General features: G+C 51.9%; 1 protein-coding gene across 2 annotated transcripts in view; it reads left to right on the top strand.

Moving 5' to 3' along the window:
- Positions 1-26360, top strand: part of LOC144602314 (AMP deaminase 3-like) — a 37193-nt gene extending 10833 nt beyond the window's left edge. For both annotated transcript variants that reach the window (XM_078415267.1, XM_078415266.1), the window contains exons 5-15: positions 759-978; positions 5729-5858; positions 11320-11514; positions 12595-12726; positions 13592-13755; positions 16170-16296; positions 17426-17589; positions 19615-19735; positions 21683-21856; positions 23250-23360; positions 25876-26360. In XM_078415267.1, the coding sequence (XP_078271393.1) occupies positions 759-978; positions 5729-5858; positions 11320-11514; positions 12595-12726; positions 13592-13755; positions 16170-16296; positions 17426-17589; positions 19615-19735; positions 21683-21856; positions 23250-23360; positions 25876-26052 (1715 nt within the window). In that variant the 3' untranslated portion in view covers positions 26053-26360. The remainder of the gene's footprint in view (positions 1-758; positions 979-5728; positions 5859-11319; positions 11515-12594; positions 12727-13591; positions 13756-16169; positions 16297-17425; positions 17590-19614; positions 19736-21682; positions 21857-23249; positions 23361-25875) is intronic.
- Positions 26361-26392: the final 32 nt, after the last annotated feature.

Genomic DNA, 26392 nt, shown 5'->3' with positions numbered 1-26392 from the left:
TCAGCTTCCGATGTTCCAGAGCAAACAATTACATTTTGTTCAATCTCTTCTTATAGCTAACATCCTCTAATCCAGGCATCATTATGAATGCCTCTTCTGTACCCTTTCCAAAGCCTCCACATCCTTGTAGTAATGGGGTTACCAGAACTGTGCACAATGCCCATTGTCACTTATTTTCATTTGTCTTCTGTGCTCCCTAAAAGCCTTCATCCACGTTTGAGGCCCGGGTGAGATCACCTCTCAGGGTTGGTGCACAGCGGGGCCTGGCCATTGTGTGATGATTTGGAGCCTCCGATGGTCCCTGTGTTCGGTAATCCCAAACCCACGGCTCCAGCTGTAGATCCCAGCGGCTGCAGTTTATGGGAATGATTGTGAGATGAAGCCGTGTTTATGATTGGGGCGGCACGGTGGCGCAGCGGTAGAGTTGCTGACTTACAGCGCCAGAGACCCAGGTTCGACTACAGGTGCTGTCTACGCGGAGTTTGTACGTTCTCTCCCCGTGGCTGCGTGGGTTTTCTCCGGATGCTCCGGTTTCCTCCCACGCTCCAAAGACGTATGGGTTTGTAGATTAATTGGCTTCGGCAGAAAAATGTATAAATTGTCCCTAGTGTGTAGGATAGTGTTAGTGTACTGGGTGATCGCTGGTCAGTGCGGTCTCGATGGGCCGAAGAGCCTGTTTCCGCTCGCGCTGTTTCTCTAGACTCTGAAGGCTGGGCGTCTGTGGAAGTGTCTAACTGCTCCATGCTCCACTGGGCCAGACTTCCACCCAGCTCGCAGGGACGGTGGCGATCCGTACGACCTCACCGACGCTCCAGAGAACCTGGATTACGTGGCGAAGATGAAGGAAGGCGTGATCTTTATTTACGAGAGTAAGGAGATGCTGGAGCAGGGAGAGCCTAAAAACCTCCCATACCCCGACCTGGAGACCTTCACACTGGACCTGAGTCACGTGTTGGCACTGATTGCTGATGGCCCCACGTAAGTGACATCTCCACGCCCATGGCCGCTTGTCTGGTTGCTCGACATCCCAATGGTATTGACAGTAGACAATAGGTGCAGGAGGAGGCCATTCAGCCCTTCGAGCCAGCACCACCATCCAATGTGATCATGGCTGATCATTCTCAATCAGTACCCCGTTCCTGCCTTCTCCCCACACCCCCTGACTCCGCTATCCTTAAGAGCTCTATCTAGCTTTCTCTTGAATGCATTCAGAGAATTGTCCTCCACTGCCTTCTGAGGCAGAGAATTCCACAGATTCACAACTCTCTGACTGAAAAAGTTTTTCCTCATCTCAGTTCTAAATGGCCTACCCCTTATTCTTAAACTGTGGTCCCTTGTTCTGGACTCCCCCAACATTGGGAACATGTTTCCTGCCTCTAACGTGTCCAACCCCTTAATAATCTTGTACGTTTGGATAAGATCCCCTCTCATCCTTCTAAATTCCAGTGTATACAAGCCTAGTCGCTCCAGTCTTTCAACATATGAATGTTGAACATATGAACGTATTGGCTCCTCATTGTCACATGTACCGAGATACCGTGAAAACCTGCCCCTCTTTTTACCCCAGCCACCTTCCGTCTCTGCTCTCGTCCCTGGAGCAGGGTCCTGACATGGAACGTCGACCGCCCTTTCCTCCTCGGATGCTGCCACCAGCCAGTTGTTTGTTGGCACAGATTCCACCATCAGCGTTTGTTGTGTCCCTGCCTTGTCATAGACTGGCGTTGACCTGGTCCTGTTGTTGCCTGGGACCTGCCCTTCATTCATTCATTTTTTTTTAAAAAATTTTCTTTTCAAAAATATTTATTCAAATATTAAAATAATATATACAATACAATAAAACCAAAACAAAACCCACCACCAGAATATTATACAAACAAATATACCAATTTAAACTATTCCTCAATTATATTACAATCCCCATCCAGGATACATCCAATCCCCCGCGGTGCCCAGCGGTCCCGGAAATCCCCCAGGATGCCCGTGGACAGCCGTTAGTCCCTCTCCAACACCACGGGCACGGACGTAACCCCGGAAAAAGGGGTAGGTAGCTGGCTCGGGCAGAGCCCTCTTCCGCCTGGCGCCGTGAGTCACGGATGGCCAGCTTGGCCAGGCCCAGGAGCAACCCAACAAGGACATCTTCGGCCTTACCCTCTCCCCTACGCACAGGGTGTCCAAAGATGAGGATGGTGGGTGAAAAGTGCAGCCAAAAAGCAAGGAGTAGCCCCTTTAGATATTGGAACAGGGGCTGCAACCTCACACACTCCATGTACACGTGGTACACAGACTCTTCCAACCCGCAAAAGTGGCAGGCGGCTGGCGAGTCTGTGAACCGCGCGAGGAACAGGTTGCAGGGGACTCCTCGGTGCAATACCTTCCACCCCAGGTCCCCGATGGAAAGGGGCAGAATCCCTGCGTTGAGGGCCCCCCACCGCGGGGCCCCCTCATGACCGGAAGGCAACACCGACCGCCACTTAGTGTCCGGACGGTGGACCAGGGCGAGAAAGTGCAGGGTGTGGAGGAGGAGCCCGTACAGGACACGCCTCCCTGCGTCTCGGAGGGAGATGAAGGGTGTCGAGGAAATGCGGCTCATGTTATGTGGGACCGGCTCCCGGGAAGGATTACGGCGCCTGGGTCCGACGAGTACCTCCGGTTGAGCGGGGGTTTGTTCAGCCGCAAGTACTCCACACGTTTGAGCCCCCCCCAACACCCGGCGGGGCGGGACAAGGGCCGGCTGCCCTTCGTTCTCGGCAGGTTACGGGGACGGGAGCCTTGTAGTCCGCGGCTACTGACCGCCGATCATGAGACGGTGGCTGGCTCACCACGGGTGGGTGCAGAGATCCCCCCTGGCGGACGGCGCAAGAATCCAGTGGTCAAACACTCAGCGAGGAGCTGAAGGAGTGCGAGGAAAATGTGTTAACCCAGGGAGTGGTGGTGATGGCCAGAAGGACCCAGGGACTGGTGGGAGGGTAAGCTGCAGGTACTGGGTTTAATACTGGGTCATGTCTCCGGATACAGTGGAATCTTTACATGCTATCCAGTCAAGTCACACTATACATGAGTACAACCAAGCCATACACAAATACAACAGGTACTGCAAAGAGAAAAACACCTGCGTGCAGAATATTGTCCTGGTTGGGTTGCTCCTGGGCCTGGCCAAGCTGGCCATCCGCGACTCATGGCGCCAGGTGGAAGAGGGCTCTGCCCGAGCCGGCTGCCTGCCCCTTTTCCGGGGTTACGTCCGTGCCCGGGTGGTGTTGGAGAGGGACTGTGCGCAGTTCACGGGCACCCTGGGGAATTTCCGGGACCGTTGGGCACCGCGGGGGATTGGATGTATCCTGGATAGGGATTGTAATATAGTTGTATAATAGTTTCATTTGGTATATTTGTTTGTATTGTATTCTGGTGGTGGATTCTGTCTTGTTTTATTGCATTGTAAATATTGTTTTAAAATAATTGAATACATTTTTTGATAATAAAATTGTTTAAAAAGCGTGCAGAAAATAGTGTTTGGGCGTTATAGCGTAACGGTGGCAGAGGAAACTTTCAAGGTCCACAGTGAGGTAGACAATAGGTGCAGGAGTAGGCCATTCAGCCCTTCGAGCCAGCACCGCCATTCAATGCGATCATGGCTGATCACTCTCAATCAGTACCCCGTTCCTGCCTTCTCCCCATACCCCCTCACTCCGCTATCCTTAAGAGCTCTATCCAGCTCTCTCTTGAAAGCATCCAACGAACTGGCCTCCACTGCCTTCTGAGGCAGAGAATTCCACACCTTCACCACTCTCTGACTGAAAAAGTTCTTCCTCATCTCCGTTCTAAATGGCCTACCCCTTATTCTTAAACTGTGGCCTCTTGTTCTGGACTCCCCCAACATTGGGAACATGTTTCCTGCCTCTAATGTGTCCAATCCCCTAATTATCTTATATGTTTCAATAAGATCCCCCCTCATCCTTCTAAATTCCAGTGTATACAAGCTTAATTGCTCCAGCCTTTCAACATACGACAGTCCCGCCATTCCGGGAATTAACCTAGTGAACCTACGCTGCACGCCCTCAATAGCAAGAATATCCTTCCTCAAATTTGGAGACCAAAACTGCACACAGTACTCCAGGTGCGGTCTCACCAGGGCCCGGTACAACTGTAGAAGGACCTCTTTGCTCCTATACTCAACTCCTCTTGTTACGAAGGCCAACATTCCATTGGCTTTCTTCACTGCCTGCTGTACCTGCATGCTTCCTTTCAGTGACTGATGCACTAGGACACCCAGATCCCGTTGAACATCCCCTCTTCCTAACTTGACACCATTCAGATAATAATCTGCCTTTCTATTCTTACTTCCAAAGTGAATAACCTCACACTTATCTACATTAAACTGCATCTGCCATGTATCCGCCCATTCACACAACCTGTCCAAGTCACCCTGCAGCCTTATTGCATCTTCCTCACAATTCACACTACCCCCCAGCTTAGTATCATCTGCAAATTTGCTAATGGTACTTTTAATCCCTTCATCTAAGTCATTAATGTATATCGTAAATAGCTGGGGTCCCAGCACCGAACCTTGCGGTACCCTACTGGTCACTGCCTGCCATTCCGAAAGGGACCCATTTATCCCCACTCTTTGCTTTCTGTCTGTCAACCAATTTTCTATCCATGTCAGTACCCTACCCCCAATACCATGTGCTCTAATTTTGCCCACTAATCTCCTATGTGGGACCTTGTCGAAGGCTTTCTGAAAGGTAGGTTGGGCTTTTATGGACAAGCTACGTCTACATACATGTTTTGCAATAATATTGGGGTTTTTAGTTTAATTTATTGGGCTTTTTTGTTTGTTTATTGTGTTACCTGTGAGTATTGTGTTTACAAACCTGTTAAGCTGCAGCGATCAAGAATTTCATTGTTCTGTTTTCAGTCCATGTGATATTTAAGCACTCATGACATTTTTAACAACTATGGACTTGAATCATACAAAATGGTGTTGGAAACGTGGTGACTCTTGCACACTGTCTGAGTGTAATCTACCACCCTACACCCTTGTACTTCTGTATGATTGTGCCTATGTTTTAGTAAGACTCTTACTGAACCACGGGCATAAAAGGATCTTTGCTGTACCTAGGTACAAGTGACAACAAAAGTAACATTAAACCATTGAGTTTGGAAAATTGCAACTGTACCCTAGCGTAAAGGAGGAATGTGCAGGAAACTGATAAGAGGGGAAGGAGCTGTTCCCAAGTCTAGTGGTTTGTGCTTTCAAGCTTTCGTATCTTCTCTTTGATTGGGAGAGGGGTGAAAAGGTCCTAGATTATGCCTGCCCCTTCCCTGAGGCAGGAGTAAGTGTAGATGGTCAATGAGGAAGAGGCTGGTCCCTGGAGAGAGGGCTGATGGGATAATTGTACTTGCCAGCACTATCTGGATTGGGCTGAACAACCTCCTCCCATGCCGATTCACTGGTTAGGTTGTTGACGTTGCCCACCACACAGTTAGTCCTCTCGCCTGGTCTGAAGGATTTATGCCCGCCTTCCACAAACCACTGCTCCCTGCTTGTTGTGTTTATGATCGATCACTCACCTGGTCCTCCCGGAGTGGGATGTGGTGTGGGTGCAGTGAGGGCACGATGGCCATTTGCAACAGTGCAGGCCGCAGCAAGGACTGACCGCGTGTCTTCCTTGGGGGACCTGGGGTTTGCCGGTTGGGACTCGGTCCTGCTGATCCCGATCTCCTCCCGCAGGAAGACCTACTGCCACCGGAGGCTGAAGTTCCTGGGCTCCAAGTTCTACCTGCACGAGATGATGAACGAGATGGCGGAGCTGCGGGAGCTGAAGGGCGTGCCGCACCGAGACTTCTACAATGTTCGCAAGGTGAGGGTCCCAGAGACACACGGGGAAAACACTGCGCCCATCACCGGCATGGGTTGGTGATGCACACTGGTCACCAGTACTGGTTAATGATGGTCACTGGTCAACCACAACCGGCCATTAACAGTCACAGGTCATCAATGCTGGTTAATGACAGCCATTTGTCACCAGTACTAGTGTACTGGTTAATGTTGGGTGCTGGTTACCAGTGCTGGATAATGATGGTCACTGGTCACCAGTACTGGTTAATGATGGTCACTGGTCACCAGTGAGGGTGGGGTCTGGGCCGGGAGGGTGGGCTCTGGGCTGGGGAGGGGGTCTGGGCCAGGTGGGGGGGGGGGGGGGGTCTGGGCCGGGAGGGTGGGCTCTGGGCTGGGGGGGGTCTGGGCCGGTGGGGGGGGGGAGGAGTCTGGGCTGGGGGGGGGGGGGGAGTCTGGGCTGGGGGGGGGGGGAGTCTGGGCTGGGAGGGGGGGGGGTCTGGGCCGGGAGGGTGGGGTCTGGGCTGGGGAGGGGGTCTGGGCCGGGGGGGGGGGGGGGGGTCTGGGCCGGGAGGGTGGACTCTGGGCTGGGGAGGGGGTCTGGGCCAGGTGGGGGTGGGGGGGGTTCTGGGCCGGGGGGGTGGGGTCTGGGCCGGGAGGGTGGGCTCTGGGCCGGGTGGGGGGGGGGGGAGTCTGGGCTGGGAGGGGGGGGGTCTGGGCCGGGGGGGTGGGGTCTGGGCCGGGAGGGTGGGCTCTGGGCTGGGGAGGGGGTCTGGGCCAGGTGGGGGGGGGGGGTTCTGGGCCGGGGGGGTGGGGTCTGGGCCGGGAGGGTGGACTCTGGGCCAGGTGGGGGGGGGGGGGGTTCTGGGCCGGGAGGGTGGGCTCTGGGCCGGGAGGGTGGGCTCTGGGCCGGGTGGGGGGGGGAGTCTGGGCTGGGAGGGGGGGGTCTGGGCCGGGAGGGTGGGGTCTGGGAACCCTGGTCCCCAGGGGTTGCGGAGATCACACCCTCACCATCTGCACATGGCCAACACGGTGCCTTGGCACTGCTGTGAGCTGCAGGTTCACGTCCCTCGTAGTGCAGGCTTCGGCTGAAGAACTCTCCAATATGGACAGAGTGGGCTGAATGGGCTGATCCTGCAGCGTGATGTTTTCTGATTCAGGGATAGTGGGGCTTTGATTATTGACGTAGACTAACATGGGTGAAGAGGGGCACGAGGGGAGTTTGGAAGATATTCACTGGGCTTTGGATGATCAAAGCATGGAGTCATGTAGCACAGGAACAGGCCCTTCAGCCCACCTTTGCCGTGCCATCCAAATTGCCATTCTAGTCCAATCTCATTTGCCTGCATTTGGCCGATTCCCCTTGAAATCCATCCTATCCATATATGCAAGGGAAAAAATACATATTGTTTACTGAAATATGAAAGGGGAAGTTTCAAAAAGGGCGAAAACTAAATGAAACCACAGCCAACATAACAGGAAATGTGGGTATATTCTCATACACGTGTGTGGCAAATGGGGAAGTATGTCCAGTGGGATATAGATCCCTTACAGATATGGGCAGAGAAATGACAGATGGAGATCAATGCGGGCAAGTGTGAGGTCCTGCACTTTAGCATGTCGAATGTACGGGGAAATGACATAGCTAATGGCAAGACCCTTAACAGCATTGATGTACAGAGGAATCTTGGGGTCCAAGCCCACAGCTCCTTCAATGTGGCAACACTAGTAGACAGGGTGGTAAAGAAGTTGTTTGGTGTGCTTGCCTTCGTCGGTCAGGGCACCGAGTACAAGAGTCAGGAAGTCATGTTGCGGGTTTATAGGACTTCGGTTGGGCCACATTTGAAATACTGTGTGACAGTTCTGGACACCCATTATGGGAAGGATGTGAAGGCTTTGGAGAGGGTGCAGAAGAGGTTTAACAGAATGGTGTCCACCTCATCAGTGCTGAGACAACACTTGGAGTACAAAGGGCGGCACGGTGGCGCAGCAGTAGAGTTGCTGCCTTACAGCGAATGCAGCGCCTGGGACTCAGGTTCGATCCTGACTACGGGCGCCGTCTGTACGGAGTTTGTACGTTCTCCCCGTGACCTGCGTGGGTTTTCTCCAAGATCTTCGGTTTCTTCCCACACTCCAAAGACGTACAGGTATGTAGGTTAATTGACTGGGTAAAATATAAAAAGAAATAAAAGAAATTGTCCCTAGTGTGTGTAGGATAGTGTTAATGTGCGGGGATCGCTGGGCGGCACGGACTCGGTGGGCCGAAGGACCTGTTTCTGCGCTGTATCTCTAAATCTAAAAAAAATCTAAATCTACTGTGTGCAGTTCTGGTCGCCCAGCTATAGGAAGGATGTTATTAAGTTGGAAAGGGTGCAGAAGAGATGCACTTGGATGTTGTGTGGATGTGTGGGCTTGAGTTATAGGAAGAGGTTGGACAGGATGGAACATTTTTCAGAGTGAAGGAGGCTGAAGGGCGACCTTATTAAGGTGTACAAGATTATGAGGGGCAAGGATAAAGTGAATGCTCTCAGGGTAGAGGATTCTAAAACTAGAGGTTATCATCTTATGGTGAGAGGGGACAGATTTTAGAGGGACCTCAGGAGCAACTTTTTCACAGGATAGTCTTCATTTGGAACGAGCTGCCAGAGGCTATAGAAGTGGATACAATTATGATTTAAAATACATATGGGCACATATATGGGTAGGAAGGATTAAGGGCTTTGAGCCAAAAGCAGGCAAACGAGACTGCAAATTTGGCCGGCATGGTGGGCTGAAGATTCCATTCTGTTCAGTTATATGAAGGTCACAATTGATTCAAGAGGCTGAGTGGTTGTAAGTTTGCACTTTGGCACCTTTGCTGACAGAGCCAATCATCTGAGCGCAGAGACATTACTTCACTGTTAGATCTGAAGAAGGGTCTCGACCCGAAACGTCAACCATTCCTTCTCCCCAGAGATGCTGCCTGTCCCACTGAGTTACTCCAGCAGTGGAACTCATTGGAATCCTTGGCCGGTGGCTGCTCAGCGTGTGAGCGTCTTCAAGGCACAGAGCTGAAGACGCTGGGCTCTAAGAGGATGGAGGGATTATGGAGATAAATCGGGAAGGTGAGCCGGGGGTCAGTGTGACGTCGGTGAGGAGGGCAGGCTGGAGAAGCTGCCACCGTCCCTGACCTTGTGGGCGATGGAGCCAAGTCCCTGGAGCTTCAGTGGAGTGAGGATTACCGGAGACATCACCAGGGCTTGTGTCTGCCAACACTCAGCAGGTTGACGGTGATCGCAGTGAGATCTTTATGAATGAAAAAACACAGAGGAATACAGATTTCGCTGGCTCAGAAACCAGGGGCAGGGATTCATTGGGTGGAGTGAGTGACAAAAGGCTGGAGCTGAATTGGGGATAAAAGGATGTCAGATAAGGAGAGAAGAGGAGGAGTGAAAGGTGAAGCTGGAGGGGCGGGGGGGAATACAAGGAAATATGGGACTGAGAGATGAGTGTGTGGAGGAGGGGAAAAGGAGCAGTGTGACTGGGATAGTAGGCGCAGGGGAAAGAGACTGTGTAGGAGGGAATTGCAGATGCTGGTTTACACCGAAGATAGACACAAAATGCTGGAGTAACTCAGCGGGTCAGGCAGCATCTCTGGAGAGAAGGAATGGGTGACGTTTCAGGTCGAGACAATTTCTGCAGACCTAACAGTCGAGACCCTTCTTCAGAGAGTCTGAAGAAGGGTCTGGACCCGAAACATAACCATTCCTTCTCTCCGGAGATGCTGCCTGTCCCACAGAGTTACTCCAGCATTTTGTGTCTGTCTTCAGGGGAAAGTGAGAGCAGGAAAGGGATTATTGCCTGATGTTGGAGAATTCAATATTCATACGATTGCATTATAAACTTCCAAAGTGGAATGCAAGGGGCTATTCATCCAACTTGACATCAAGTCTGACAATGGAAGAGGCCCAGGACAGATAAGTCGGTGTGGGAGTGGGAAGGGGGGTTATTATGGTTAGTAACCGAGGGATCCAGACTGGAACCCGAACATGTTATACGGCCACTAGAACAGTTTCAGGCACTGAAAATAAAAGTCCAGCTTCTAGAACAAAATAAGTAAACTGATTACTGCACGATTTAAAATATTTAGACATCTAGCTGGATCAGAATTTAATAGTTGTTTCAAACAGGCACCAAGTGTTTTTGCAGGGTTCCCAGTGTGAGGGGATTGTAGATATAGTGCCCTGAAGGTGACTCAATGGCATTGGAGTGAAGGTTGATTCACAGCCTGTCCCATAGCTGGCCAGCACCAGAATTACCAAGGCAGCACTGACACTCGCCAGAGTAAAGCAGGGCTGATTCACCACTCGGTGTCTAGCCCTGCTCTGTCTGGAGTGTGGATTCTCCGTGTGTCAGGCACGGGGAGTACACAGACCCCACCCGCAGTGAAGCGGAGAGAATTCCAGCTGAGGCCATGACCTGCTGCGATGAGAATGTGAAACATTTAAGAGACGTTTGGACAGATATAGATAGGAAGGGTTTAGAGGGTTATGAGGCAAATGCTGGCAAACGGGACTAGCCAAGGAATGTTAACTTGGTCAGAAGGACACAAAGTGCTGGAGTAACTCAACGGGTCGAGCAGCATTCCCGGAGAACATGGACAGGTAACGCTTTGGTCGAGAGGGCCTTCTTCAGACTGACTGCAGTGGAGAGAATAAAGATGGAAAAGGGAAGAGGCTGGGCAGAGCGTGGCAGGTAAAGGTGGACAGTCGTGAGGGGGGGCTTTGATAGGTAGATGGTTGGAATAAAGGCCAGAGATAACAGAAGGTATGAGATAGGTTTGCAGAGTGACGGATTGTGGAGCCAGAGGGGGGAAAGTAGCAGGACGGAGGGGGGGGGGGGGGGGTTTGAGGGAAGAAATAAGTGGGAGTCTAGGTGGGGAAGGGGAGGAAAGTGGAATGGAAGAAATGGGGAGGGGGGAAGGAAGGGGGAGAGAGATTGTGGGATTTGGGAAGGGTTTGTTAGATGTGACCTAAAATTGGACAAGGTGGGACGAAGGGCCTGTGTCCGTGCTGTACGACTATAACAGTGGGTCAGGGGTTGTTATCATATCATATCATATCATATCATATTATATACAGCCGGAAACAGGCCTTTTCGGCCCTCCAAGTCCGTGCCGCCCAGCGATCCCCGCACATTAACACTATCCTACACCCCACTAGGGACAATTTTTACATTTACCCAGCCAATTAACCTACATACCTGTACGTCTTTGGAGTGTGGGAGGAAACCGAAGATCTCGGAGTAAACCCACGCAGGTCACGGGGAGAACGTACAAACTCCTTACAGTGCAGCACCCGTAGTCAGGATCGAACCTGAGTCTCCGGCGCTGCATTCGCTGTAAAGCAGCAACTCTACCGCTGCGCCACCGTGCCGCCGCTACCGTTGTTGTTGGGGGTAAAGTGATTAATGTTCTGATGTCAGTGACTGTGACCACTTCTGGCCAGGTGGACACCCACATCCACGCAGCCGCCTGCATGAGTCAGAAGCACCTGCTCAGGTTCATCCAGGAGACCAACAAGAAGGAGGCCGATCGGGTGGTCCTGGAGAAGAAGGGCCACAAGATGACCCTCCGCCAGCTGTTTGCCAGCCTCAACCTGGACCCCTACGACCTCACCGTCGATTCGCTCGACGTGCATGCCGTGAGTCTTTCCTCCCCTGCTCACCATATCTAAAGTATCTATCATAACCATTATAAGGTCATAAGTAATTAGGCCATTCGGCCCATCAAGTCTACTCCCCCATTCAATCATGGCTGACCTATCGCTCCCTCCTAACCCCATTTTCCGGCCCTCTCCCCATAACCTCTGAACACCTGTACTGATCAAAAATCTACCTATCTCTGCCTTAAAAATATCCACCGACTTGGCCTCTACAGACTTCTGGGGGAAAGAATTCCACACATTCACCACCCTCTAAATAAAGAAATTTCTCCTCGTCTCCTTCCTAAAAGAACGTCCTTTAATTCTGAGGCTATTGCCTCTAGTCCTAGACTCTCCCACTAGCGGAAACATCCTCTCCACATCCACTCTATCTAAGTCTTTCACTATTCTGTATGTTTCAATGACGTCCCCTGTCATTCATCTACACTCCAGCGAGTACAGGCCCAGTGCCGACAAACCCTCACTGCTGCTTCCACTGTTGGGGGTAGGATCGTTGCCAGGCCAGCGTTAAGTGCCCATCCCTGACTGCCCTCCACAAAGTGGCACAGTGGGAGTTGAGGAGAGAAGGAGGGAGCGTGTTGAGGTGGGAGGGTGTTCAGAGAGGGAGGGGAGACAGGGAAGTTTGAAGGGAGAGAGCGTGTGCAGAGGTGTGATGGGGGGGGGGATGGATGATGCAAAGAGTGATGTGGAAGTAGAGAGGGTATGCCCTGAGGGGGAGGGAGGGCTGGTGTGGAGGGGGGGGGTTCAGAGGCAGTGGGTGGGAGGGTGCAGTGAGGGAGGAGGAGGGGATGTTAGGGAAAGAAAGTGTTCAGAGAGGGTAGGGAGATGGGGTTTGCCCCTCACTGGGTTGCTCTGCGCTGGGACTGCAGTGGGTACAGACTCGGCAAGAACCGGAGAAACTCCGGCAGGGAATTCCGGGGCTGTTGAGAGAGCTGGCACAACACAAAAGGCCGAATGGCCTGTCTATCCTTCAGAGATCCAGGGCTGGTATTTGTATTTATGAAGTGAACCCATTAAAATGTTGAGAAAGCTAATCTGCAATAATGACCTTTCCCTCAGGGTCGGCAAACCTTCCATCGATTTGATAAATTTAACGCTAAGTACAACCCAGTGGGTGCCAGCGAGCTGAGAGACCTCTACCTCAAGACCGACAACTACATGCAGGGAGAGTACTTTGCTCGCATCATCAAGGTGAGTGAGCAGCGGAGGCTGCCGGTTGCAGGTGGGCCATAGTACACTGCTCCCACACCATCCACCACTCCCCACCCCACCCCCACTCCCCACCCCACCCCCACCACTCCCCACCCCACCCCCACCACTCCCCACCCCACCCCCACCACTCTCCACCCCACCCCCACCACTCCCCACCCCCACCACTCCCCACCCCACCCCCACCACTCCCCACCCCACCCCCACCACTCCCCACCCCACCCCCACCCGCACCGCACCCCACCACTCCCCACCTGCACCCCACCACTCCCCACCCCCCACCCGCACCCCCACCCCACCATCCACCACTGGAGAGGGTCAGTGCTGTGTCTGTGGACAGGGTCAGGTCAGTGCTGTGTGTGTGGAGAGGGTCAGTGCTGTGTGTGTGTGGGGAGGCTCAGTGCTGTGTGTGTGGAGAGGGTCAGTGCTGTGTGTGTGTGGGGAGGCTCAGTGCTGTGTGTGTGGAGAGGGTCAGTGCTGTGTGTGTGTGTGGGGAGGCTCAGTGCTGTGTCTGTGGAGAGGGTCAGTGCTGTGTGTGTGGAGAGGGTCAGTGCTGTGTGTGTGGAGAGGGTCAGTGCTGTGTGTGTGTGGGGAGGCTCAGTGCTGTGTGTGTGTGGGGAGGCTCAGTGCTGTGTGTGTGTGGAGAGGGTCAGAGCTGTGTGTGTGGAGAGGGTCAGAGCTGTGTGTGTGGAGAGGGTCAGTGCTGTGTGTGTGTGGGGAGGCTCAGTGCTGTGTCTGTGGAGAGGGTCAGTGCTGTGTGTGTGGAGAGGGTCAGTGCTGTGCCTGTGGAGAGGGTCAGAGCTGTGTGTGTGTGGAGAGGCTCAGTGCTGTGTGTGTTTCCCCACAGGAGGTTTCGCGGGACCTGGAGGACAGCAAGTATCAGTACACCGAGCCCCGGCTCTCCATCTATGGGAGCTGCCCCAGTGAGTGGGTCAACATGGCCAGGTGGTTCATCAAACACCGTGTCTACTCTCCCAACGTCCGCTGGATCATTCAGGTTCCTCGCATTTAGTACGTGCCACATTTGGGAACGACGTAACAGTTCAACGGTGGGATCCAGGACTTCACTCAGCTGCTCCCTCAGTACTGCCCCTCCCACAGTGCGGCGCTCCTTCACTGCCCCTCCCACAGTGCGGCGCTCCCTCACTGCCCGTCCCACAGTGCGGCGCTCCCTCACTGCCCCTCCCACAGTGCGGCGCTCCCTCACTGCCCCTCCCACAGTGCGGCGCTCCCTCAGTACTGCCCCTCCCTCTGTGTGTTGCTCTCTCACTGCCCCTCCCACAGTGCGGCGCTCCCTCACTGCCCGTCCCACAGTGCGGCGCTCCCTCAGTACTGCCCCTCCCTCTGTGTGTTGCTCTCTCACTGCCCCTCCCACAGTGCGGCGCTCCCTCAGTACTGCCCCTCCCACAGTGTGTTGCTCCCTCACTGCCCCTCCCACAGTGTGTTGCTCCCTCACTGCCCCTCCCACAGTGCGGCGCTCCCTCAGTACTGCCCCTCCCTCAGTGCGGCGCTCCCTCACTGCCCCTCCCTCACCCACCCCTCCACCCCATCCCTCAGTGTGGGTATCAGCTCCCTGCTCACACTTTTTCACCAACAAAGTTGAGAATATTAGAATGAACATTTCCCCTCCCACCCGTGACCTAGCTGTCTCACTAGTCTGTTCATCTAAATTGGACTGCTTCCAACCCGTCACTCTATCCTCCCTTACAAAGCTTGTCTCCGCTATGAAACCTGCAACCTGCCCCCTTGATCCAGCCCCCACTGCCCTTCTGAAGGATGTCATTGCAATAGCCGGTCCCAGCATCCTCTCTATTATCAACAGTTCTCTGGCCACTGGCACTGTTCCAACCAGTTTCAAGCACGCGGTGGTCCAGCCCCTACTGAAAAAACCTAACCTAGACCCCACCTTGCCTAGCAACTACAGACCCATTTCCAAACTGCCATTCCTGTCAAAAGTCCTTGAAAAGGCAATCCTAAACCAATTAGTGCCCTACCTGCACCAAAACACCATCCTGGAAAGTTTCCAGTCAGGTTTCAGAGCCCACCACAGCACAGAGTCTGCCTTGTTGAAGGTACACAACGACCTGCTTCTCGCCATCGACACCGGCGACTGTGCAATCCTGCTCCTTCTCGACCTCAGCGCAGCGTTCGATACAGTGGACCACACCATCCTTATTGACCGTCTCCGGTACGCGGTTGGCATTGATGGCACTGCCCTGAGCTGGTTCGCTTCGTACCTCAAAGATAGGAGTTTCGCCATCAACATAGGCAGTTATTCCTCTGCTCCAGCTAGCCTCTCCTGCGGAGTTCCACAAGGCTCCATCCTAGGCCCCATTCTCTTCTCTCTATACATGCTCCCCCTTGGCCAAATCATTCAAAGGCACGCCATTTCTTTCCACTGCTATGCCGATGACACTCAGCTTTACCTCCCCCTGAAACCCAACAACCAGTCAAATTTAAACAGCCTCTCACACTGCCTTGAGGACATAAAATGTTGGATGGCACAGAACTTCCTCCAATTAAATGAGAGCAAGTCTGAGGTCATCCTATTCGGCCCCCCCGACTCCATCAAATTGATAACAGGCAGTCTTGGAAGCCTATCCTGCCTAGTCAAACCGCATGTCAAAAACCTCGGCATGATATTTGACTCTGCATTAAAATTTGATAAGCAAGTCAACGCTGTGGTAAAAGCCAGCTTCTTCCAACTTCGAACCATAGCTAAAATCAAACCTTTCCTCCAATTCGACGACACAGAAAAAATCATTCACGCTTTCATTTCCTCCCGCCTAGACTACTGCAACTCCCTATACACTGGGATCAGCCAATCTTCCCTGTCCCGCCTGCAACTGGTCCAAAACGCCGCAGCGAGACTCCTGACGGGTACCCGTAAAAGGGACCACATCACCCCGATTCTGGCCTCTCTCCACTGGCTCCCTGTACGGTACAGAATCAACTTCAAGCTCCTCCTATTCACGTATAAAGCCCTAAATGGACACTCCCCCCCCTACATCAAAAATCTTCTATCCCCCCTCTCTAACTCCAGGTCCCTCAGATCGGCCGACTTGGGGCTATTCACTATCCCGCGGTCTAGGCTTAAACTCAGGGGTGACCGCGCTTTTGCGGTTGCAGCTCCTAGACTGTGGAACAGCATCCCTCTCCCCATCAGAACTGCCCCCTCCATCGACTCCTTTAAGTCCAGGCTCAAAACATATTTCTACTCCCTAGCGTTTGAGGCTCATTGAGGAGGCGCTGTGAACTGTTTGCGTGCTACTGTATGTTTTCATTTTTTTTTCTATTGGAACCTAATCAGATGTACAGCACTTTGGTCAACGTGGGTTGTTTTTAAATGTGCTATACAAATAAAATTGACTTGACTTGACTTGACTAAGACAGTGGTTAACAATTAACTTCTGCTTTTATTCCAGTGACATATTTCGAGCAAAGAAAATCCTGCCCTGTTTTGGGAAAATGCTGGAGAACATTTTCCTGCCTCTGTTTGAAGCAACGATAAATCCCAGGGAAAACCGAGAGCTTCACCTCTTCATGAAATATGTACGTAGACACCCCGCAGTGTGTTGTTTCTACTGCAACTCCACCCCTTGCCCCTGCTGAATCCACACCCTACCCACTGACACCCCCGGCCCCCCCACCACCTCCCTGCTGATCCACCTGCCAATGATGTTATTTTAAGTAGCAGCAAAGATCTGAATAAACTGAACAAAATCAGAAAACAAAATGTTGGAGTAACTCTGCAGGTCAGGCAGTATCTGTGGAGCGGATGGATAGGTGACATTTCAGGTCAAGACCCTTCTTCAGACTGACAGAGTTTGGGGGAGGAAGCTGGAAATGAGAGATGAGGTTGGGGCAAAGTCTTGCAAGTGATAATTGAATATAAGGGGGTGGGGGGGTGGGGGGGGTGATAGGCTGATGGGTGGGGTATGTAACAAAGGTTAAGTGTTGAGAAGAAGCCAAAAGGCTGTCAGATTAGGAGAGAAGAAGAGTGGAATGTAAAGCCTGAGGGAGGGATACGAGTGAAAGGAGGCAGGGGAGAGGGAGAGGGAGAGGGAGAGAAGGAAATGTGGAACGCAATGGGGGATGAGTGTTTGGGGCAGGGGAAGGTAGCAGGGTGTTTGTACTTCAACAGCTGACAGAGGAGGTAGTTGAGGCAGGTACAATAACAACATATAAAAAACAGTAAATATGGACCAAACATGAGTAAGTGGGAACCAGCTTAGGTGGGGCATCTTGGTCAGCATGGATGTGTTGGGCCAAAGGGCCAGTTTCCGTGCTCTACGACCCTTTTGTCATGAAGAAAATTTGATTTTGAATTAGGAATGGATGAGGGCCTGTCCCCACAGCAGGGCAGTGATGTAGGGAGTGCGTGCCCTCTGACCCACTGCTGGGCCGTTAGGGGTCCATGCCCTCTGACCCGCTGCTGGGCCATGATGTACGGAGTACGTGCCCTCTGACCCACTGCTGAGCCGTGAGGGGTCCAAGCCCTCTGATCCGCTGCTGGGGTGTGAGGGAGGGTCCATGCCCTCTGACCCGCTGCTGGTCGGTGGAGGAACCATGCCCTCTGACCCGCTGCTGGGCTGTGATGTAGGGAGTTCGTGCCCTCTGACCCACTGCTGGGCTGTGGAGGAGGGGTCCATGCCCTCTGACCCGCTGTTGTCTGTGGCAGGTTACGGGGTTTGACAGTGTGGATGACGAGTCGAAGCATAGCGCCCACATGTTCACCTTCAAGAGCCCCAGCCCCGAGGATTGGACGCGGGAGCAGAACCCTTCCTACAGCTACTATCTTTACTACATGTACGCCAACATCATGGTGCTCAACAATCTGCGCAGGTGAGTGGCCTGGGACTGCCTCTGTACCCGTCTGACAGCAGGAGCCCGGTACCTCCGCTGTACCCATCCCACCTCCGCTCTACCTACCCACCTCCGCCATACCCATCCCACCTCCTACCCACCCCACCTCCGCCGTACCCATCCCATCTCTGCTGTACCAGTCCAACAGCGCTGGGCGCCCAGCAACACTGCTGTACCTGTTCCGGCAGAGCAGGAGCCCGTTACCCCCCTGTACCCATCCCGCCAGAGCTGTGGAACCAGCAGCACTGCTGTACCAGCCCTGGCAGTGCAGGAGCCTGGCACAGCTGCTGTACCATCCCCAACAGAGCTGAGGATCTGGCATGGCTTCTGTAGCCGTTCCGGCAGAGCAGGAGCCCTGTACCGGTCCCTAGAGCTGTGGAAACGGCTCCACTGGTGTAGCCGCCCTGGCAGTGCAGGAGCCCGGCATGACCCCTGCCCTGCCCTGGCAGAGCTATGTGCCTGGCACCTCCTCTGTATGGACAGATACATGGGCAGAAAAGGTTCAGAAAGACGGGGGTCAAACACAGAAAATAGAATGAACTCAGCAAGGCACCTTGGTCGGCATGGAAGAGTTGGGCCATTGGACGTTGTGTAAAGTGACTTTCAATGAGAGTTGAGTGAGAAGCCAGGAATTGGCCTCAGTGACCTCGCCCCCTCCTGCACCCCAGGGTTAGGGCCTGGGGAAGAACACGTGCAGGAGCTGGAGAGGTGGGGGATGATGGTCTAATAGGCTGGCGACTCCCTGTCATTTATCACTCTTACACTGATGCTGATGGAGAAGTGAACACTGGGCGATAGTGAACACACAAGTGGCAAGAGGTGCAAGAACAGAGACAGTCAGGCACATCCGGGGCTTAGGGTTTGGTATTGGTTATTTATTGTACCAAGACACAGTAGGAAAACATTGTTTTGCACACAATTCAGGCAAATCACACTGTACATGAGGACAACAGGTAGTGCAAAAAGAGAGAGGAAACAGAGTGCAGAATGTATAGTTACAACCTCAGAGAAAATGCAGCTAAATACATATTAAGGCCAGGAGTTAAATTGGAAAATTGGTCCTTCATCCTTGACTTGAGAGAGGCCCGTTCTGTCCTAGGCCTCCTCCATTGCCCGCTGAGGCCACACGCAAACTGGAGGAACAGCACCTCATGTTCCATTTGGGCAGCTAACAACCCAACGGTATGAACGTTGAATTCTCAAATTCTGAGTAACTACAGAACCCTCTGCTTCTCCCCTGTGCTTCACCTGGACTCGCATCTATTTCTCCCTTTCCCTCTCCCCTTCCGCATACAACATGAGGTGTAGGTGGAGTCTACGGTCGGGGATCTGGTCTGTGTGATGGACTGAGTTACATGCACAACTCTGCACTTTCTTGCGGTCTTGGGCAGAGCTGTTGCCAACACAAGCTGAGATGCAACAAGTTGTATGCTTTCTACCCTGATAACATAAACTCAGTGTGAAAAGGGGTTTTGAAGCATTTTTTAAAAAAGAGCACCATTCTCTCAATACAGCTGCAGGGAGTTAGGACAGGACAAGGGCAGAGTAGCAGTGGAATGTGATAATGATACAGCATGGACAGGCCCTTCAGCCCAACATCCATGCTGACCAAGATGCCTTCCTGAGTTACTCCCATTGAGACATGTTAGCACATCTCCATCTAACCATTTCCTATCCAAATGTCTCCTAAGTGTACTTGGCTCAACTACTTGCTCTGGCGGTTTGTTCCATCTACCTGCCACCCTCTGTGTGATAAACATCACAGCTTGAGTGATCCAGGTTCAATCCAGACCTCAGGTGCTGTCTGCGTGGAGTTTGTGACCGCATGGGTTTCCCTGAACCTCCCGTTTCCTCCCACATTCCAAAGACATGCGGGTCGGTGAGTTAATTGCTCCAATGTTGGTGAGTGGCAGGAGGACCCTGGGAACTGAGCCCCACCCACCTCGGACCTTGTCCAGCTCCCTGGCCTTCAGCTGGCCGCGGCCCTTCTGATTTGTGTTGCAGGGAGCGGGGTTTGAGTACGTTCCTGTTCCGCCCTCACTGTGGAGAGGCAGGATCCATCACACACCTCGTCTCCGCCTTCCTGACTGCGGACAACATTTCACACGGCCTCAACCTCAAGAAGGTAAGATCAGAGCAGCATCACCCGAGTCTCACCCACAGTGCGGTGCTCCCTCAGTACAGCTCCTCCCACAGTGCGGCGCTCCCTCACTGCCCCTCCCACAGTGCGGCGCTCCTGGAACATAAGAGGCTGTGGGGTGATCTTATAGAAAATTATACGATCACGAGGGGCATAGATAAAGTGAACAGCCACAGACTTTTCCCAAAGGAGAGGAATCCAAAACTAGAGAGCAGAGAGTTAAGGTTAGAGGAGAGAGTTTTAATCAGAACCCGAGGTGCAACTTTTTCCACAGTAGGAGGTGGATATTTGGAATCAGCTGCAAGAGGAAGTATTTGAGGCAGATATGTTAAACACATTTGGACAGATACATGGATAAGAGAGTTTTAGACGGATATGGGCCAAAGGCAGACAAATGGTTCGATCCTGACCACAGGTGCTGTCTGTACGGAGTTTGTACGTTCTCCCCGTGACCTGCGTGGGTTTTCTCCGAGATCTTCCGTTTCCTCCCACACTCCAAAAACGTACAGGTATGTAGGTTAATTGGCTGGGCAAATGTAAAAATTGTCCCTAGTGGGTGTAGGATAGTGTTAGTGTGCGGGGATCGCTGGGCGGCGCGGACCCGGTGGGCCTGTTTCTGCGCTGTATCTCTACATCTAAATGGGACTCGCTCTGTTAGGCATGAAGGGCCTGTTTCCATACTGGATGGCTCTGATTAAATGGCAACTCCCAACATGTCTCAGGACAGGGTAACACATGACAAACATGGTTGTTTGTGGATAACAGCATGGACAGGGTGTGCCTCTGGCGACCTTCACTTGCGGAAGGGAGATGACGGAGTGTGGTCTGAATGCTGGGCATGATACAGGATCTGCCTCTACCTAATCCCCGTGCAGTTGCAGAGCTTTCTAAACAACACGCCATGACATTGTACCGAGCTACTCATCGAGCTGTGTGCTCAGGGACTGTTGCTGGATGTGCTGTAACGCGAGACACCTCTTCATGCTGGGGGACTGCAAGAGAACCCTCCGTGTTTGACATGGTCCTTTGGGGCATCAGGGCTTGTGATCTGTTCTGCAGCTTTCCGAGTTTGGGGAATAGATTATCTGGGTCCAGCCTCCAGGAAGAATGTCTTCTTCCCAAGATAGAAGATTCTAAAACTTAAAGAGCAGAGGCTTAATGTGAGAGAGAAGAGATTTAAGAGCTGGGCTGTTTTTTCCACTACTCTGTCTGTATCTGGAACCAAGTGCCAGAGGAAGCAATTACCCCTTTAAAAGACATTTGGACATATCTATAGAGAGGATGGGTTGAGAGGGCTATGGGCCAACTACAAGCAAATGTGTTGAAAACAGTATGCCAACTTGGTCAGCGTGGATAAGATGGGCCGTAGGGATTGTTTCCGTGCTGCAGAGCTCTGACTCTAAGGCATGAGAGAGGATATGGAGTGGGTTTATTTGAAGACCAGTACGGAAGGCATAGAACGACACAGACCTAGTGCAGGCAAATAGGATTAGTGCCTCTGTACTGCCCCTCCCACAGTGCGGCGCTCCCTCACCGCCCCTCCCACAGTGCAGTGCTCCCTCACACTGCCCCTCCCACAGTGCGGCGCTCCCTCACTGCCCCTCCCACAGTGCGGCGCTCCCTCACTGCCCCTCCCACAGTGCGGCGCTCCCTCAGTACTGCCCCCCCACAGTGGGGCACTCCCTCACTGCCCCTCCCACAGTGCGGCGCTCCCTCACTGCCCCTCCCACAGTGCGGCGCTCCCTCACTGCCCCCCCACAGTGCGGCGCTCCCTCAGTACTGCCCCTCCCACAGTGCGGCGCTCCCTTCGCACTGATGTCAAATATTAATTTCCCTCACCACTTTGTGTGATTGGTTGTTCACCGTTGTACTGCTGCAGTTTACATGGTCCAAATGTCTAACCTGAGTCATGTGTGTTTCTGATCTTTCCAGAGCCCAGTTCTGCAGTATCTCTACTATCTCACCCAGATTCCCATCGCAATGTCTCCCCTGAGCAATAACAGCCTCTTCCTAGAGTACTCCAAAAGCCCCCTGCGGGAGTTCCTGCACAAAGGCCTGAAGATTTCGCTGTCCACTGACGACCCCATGCAGTTCCACTACACCAAGGTCAGTGCTTCACTTGCTGCTCAACACTCGCGTGTGGCTGTGTTCACCAGCAGGCAAAATGTGTAGGAAGGAACAGCAGAAGCTTGTTTAAACCGTAGACACAAAAAGCCCGGTGTAACTCAGCGGGTCAGGCAGCATCTCTGGAGAAAAGGAATGGATGACTCATTCTGAAGAAGGGTCTCGACCCGAAATCTCACCTATTCCTTTTCTCCAGAGATGCTGCCTGACTCGCTGAGTTACTCCAGGAGTGCTCGACAGCCCTCCCAGGTCTCTGCACTGTTGCCCCCCCTCCCTCCCCCCTGCAGGACCTATACATCAGGAGGTAAGGATCCAGAGCCAGCAACATTATGGGGGATCCCTACCACCCCAGCAACGGACTGTTCCAGCTGCTATGGTCAGGCAAACGCCTCCACTGTCAAAACAGAGAGGATGAGACGGAGTTTCTTCCCACAGGCCATCAGGACTGTTAAGTCTCATATCACCAGGGACTAATTTAATTTACTGTATTAATTTATTTTTTGTGTTAATTTTTTTTCTCTATTCTGTTTTGTAGTTTAGCACAATCCGCAGGCGTTGCCACTTTCATTTCACTGCACATCTTGTATATGTATGTGACAAATAAAACTTGATTTGACTTGAGAAGCCGAATAGAGGGCGGTGATCGATGGCCAATGCCCGTTGGATTGTTTCCTGGTGTCGGGCATTCTTGTTCAACAGACCGGTGGAGGAACTCAGCAGGTCAGGCAGCACCTAAGGAGGAAAATGAAAGCATAACATTTTGGGTTGTGACCCTTCTTCAGACTGGCCTGCTAAGTTCCTCCAGCAGAAGATAGACACAAAAAGCTTGGGTCTATCAAGTCTCTGGAGAAGGAATGGGTGAAGTTTTGGGTCGAGACTCTTCTTCGGGTCTGAAGAAGGGTCTCGGCCCGAAACGTCACCCATTCCTTCTCTCCAGAGATGCCGCCTGTCCCGTTGAGTTACTCCAGCTTTTTGTGTCTATCTTCGGTTTAAACCAGCATCAGCCGTTCCTTCTTACACAAGTTCTTCCAGCACTTTTGCTCAAGATTCCAGCATCTGCAGTCTCTCGTGTCTCCATTCCTGATTGTTGGATTCTGTTCTAGCTCAGTACAGGTTATCCAATTAAAAATTAATGGGTGGTGGGTATTGCTGGCTAGGCCAGTGTTGGTCACCCATCCCTAGCTTTCCTTGAGAAGGTGGGGGTGAGTCGCTGCCTTGATCTGTTACAGTCTTCCTTGGGGAAAGTAAGAATCTGAGTTTCGGAATAATCTTGAACCATGTTAAAAGGGAGGCTTCACAAGACTGGAACTGCCCGTGATGTGTTGCGGTTTGCTTGTACTATTGACTAAAGCACTGATGATCTGCTCTGTTCCAGGAAGCGCTGATGGAGGAGTACGCAATTGCTGCCCAAGTCTGGAAGCTCAGCACCTGCGACCTGTGTGAGATTGCGAGAAACAGTGTGTTGCAGAGTGGCTTATCTCACCAGGTAAAAATGGAATCAAACAGCACGGAAACATGCTCTGTGGCCCAATTTGTCCATGCTGTCCCATTTCCCTGCATTTGGCCCATATCCCTCTACACCGTACCTATCCATGTACCTATCAAAAATGTATTTTAAATGCTGATATTGCACCTGCCTCAACTACTTCCTTTGACATATATCCTCCTCCCTGTGAAAAAGTTGTGGCTCAAATTCCTTTAAATCTTTCCCCTCTCACCTTAAACCTGTGCTCTCAAGTTCTTGGTTCCCCTACTCTGGGGAAAAAGACACTATGCCTTCAGCCTATCTATTCCCTTCATAATTTTACACACAGAACTTAGTCTGTTTTGTTCTATACTTTGGTGATAGACGTGCAGGTCATAATATTTTTAAATGCCGCGAGTTTAAATGTTGTCAGTCGGTGATTCACGTTCTGAAAAAGCTCCCCCTCAACCTCTCACCCTAAACCCGTGCCCTCTAGCTTTAGACACCTCTGCCGTGGGGAAAAGTTTCCTGCTATCTATCCTATCTATAACCCCTCATTTTAGTACACTGCTATCAGATTCCCCCTCAGCCTCCTCAGCTCCAAAGGAAAATAAATTTACAACTCAAACACAACATCCAGCCAACATCTATGGTGAATCTCTGCACTGCTAGACGAAGTAGTTGAGACAGGTACAATAATATTTAAATAGGTACATGGACAGGAAAGTTTTAGATGAATACTAGACCAAGTGGACCCGTTGGGCCCAAACCATTCCTGTATTGGTGCAGCACCCTCTCCTACCCCACTCCCCTCTCCCTCCCTCCTCCCACCCCTCCCTACCTCCCGGGAGCAACCCGTGGTTGTTACAGCAACCCGCCTCCCGGCCCGGGCGGCCGCCATTTGGTGGAGCTGGAATGGGGGGGCGGAAAAGAGCCCTGTCCCGGTGCGGGGATGTTAAGTGGTAGACGACGGCGGCTCTGTTGCTGAGCCATAGACTCTGGGCAGCATGGGGAAGGTGCTGAGCCACCCGGGGAGCTGAGAGGGGACGGGGAAGGCGAGGGCAGATCCAGCGCCAGGCCCGGGCCTCGGCCTCCACCAACGCCCGGCCTCGCCGCCGCCGCTGCTGCTGCCTTTTCCCTTGGTCCACCTCAGGCACCCGGTCACGTCCAGGTCCAGGCCCAGGCTCCGGTTGTTTCCCCCGGCACCCGGCCTGGCTCTCCCACCGCCAAGATATAGGCGGCCAAGCCCTGCTCAACGGGCCCCAACTGCACAGGCGCGGACGCGTTTGTTCTGCGGATGTGGCGGCCATCTTACGTAGGTACCAGATCAACGGAGCCCCAACTGCGCATGCATGGTTTTTTAATCTTTAAAATGTGAATAACTTAAAAATTATAACGCTGATTTCAATTAAACTTCTTCCATAGGACTACGGGACGACGGTAAGGTGGGCCTAAAATTGTCGCTCTATCATGTACCGTTTTGGCTGTAGTTCAGGAACAAGTGAACAAACGAGAGTTTTAGTGTATAGATGGCTAAACACAGGCAAGTGGGACTAGGTTAGATGGGGCATCTTGATCAGCAAGGACAAGTTAGGCCAAAAGGGCCCAATTCTCAGCTGTATCATAATATCACTCTATTTATGTGTCACCAAGTTGCGTGGTTGTTTTGAAGCAGTAGGCAGTTTTATTCTGTTCCACTCTGAGAAATCCATCCAGTGAAACATGACCAGCGACTGAGTGCAAATTCTCACAGGGTGCCAACTAGTTCTTCCTCTGGAGAATGGTCTGCTGCTCTTGTGTTTCTGGGCAGAGCTCCCAATCAATATGGTTAGAGACAGAATGGCAGAACACCAAATGATTTCTGGTATTTTGCTGTTACAATCGATCACTGAAAGCCTGTTCCGATTAAAGTTGAGGCTGACCTTTGAACCTTCACTATATTTATCGACTTGCAAGAGGTATTACAAAGTGATAGATTAACTCTAAGTTATGCTGAGGGTGTGCAGGGTGATATGACCTATAGTTTATAGTTCTTTAAAAAGAAAAATTGTATTCAGTTTACAAAGCATTTGGACAGGATATGTTTAGAGGGATATGGACCAAATGTAGGCAGGTGGGACTAATGTAGATGGGGCTTCCTTGAACGTCGTCCCCTTTGATGTCTCGTTTTCAACTTTACCCATTCATATCTCTGTGTCTCCCACTCCCGTGACCCTAAACTTCAGCATTTCCTTCTATCCAGAGATGCTGCTTGTCCCGCTGAGTTACTCCAGCATTTTGGTCTATCTTAGATGGGGCATGTTGGTCGGCATGGGAAAGTTGAGCTGAAAGATCTGTTTCTATGCTGAATGACTCTATAAAGTTCTCTGTTACAAATTAAAAAAGGAATTATCTACGAACTGCGTCATGCTTGGTGAAACTAGGAATTCAATGTTCATACCATTAGTTGTTCTATTCTGGAGGCGAGAAGTGTTCTCGCCTCTTCTGATGAAAAGCAGAACTAATGTACCATTCCACCCACTCCTCACCTCAACAGGAGAAGCAGCACTTCCTAGGGGTGAACTACCTGAAGGATGGGCCCGAGGGAAACGATATCCGGAGGACGAACGTGGCTCAGATCCGGATGGCTTTCCGATACGAGACGCTGTGCAACGAACTGTCCTTCCTGGTGGATGTGGAGAAATCGCCGGAGATGTGCAGCTCACAGGACTAGCTTGATCGAGGGGTAACCACAGGGCTGGACAGCACCATCTCACTGTGATCTACACTGAAAACACACTTGGAGATAAGGCTGCCTTAAACTCTGTACAGCACAACTGCCTTTTTAACCAGCTAAACCCAAAATTAATGCATGTTATTGAGTGTATTACAATGCTTTTAGTCTGATATTAACTCAAAATAGTCTATTTTAAAAATAATCCCAGTGCAGTGTGGTGTATATACAAGTATATAAAATGTAGAGTACACTAAAACTAACCTGGAAAGATTCTATTTGTACAGACAACCGGAATTAAAATACAGATGCAACTTACTGGTGCAACTCATTTTTTGTT

This window comes from Rhinoraja longicauda, chromosome 18, assembly GCF_053455715.1.
Source record: "Rhinoraja longicauda isolate Sanriku21f chromosome 18, sRhiLon1.1, whole genome shotgun sequence".
Lineage (NCBI taxonomy): Eukaryota > Metazoa > Chordata > Chondrichthyes > Rajiformes > Arhynchobatidae > Rhinoraja > Rhinoraja longicauda.
Note: the sequence above shows the minus strand (reverse complement) of the source record. Positions and strands in the feature narration are given on the sequence as shown.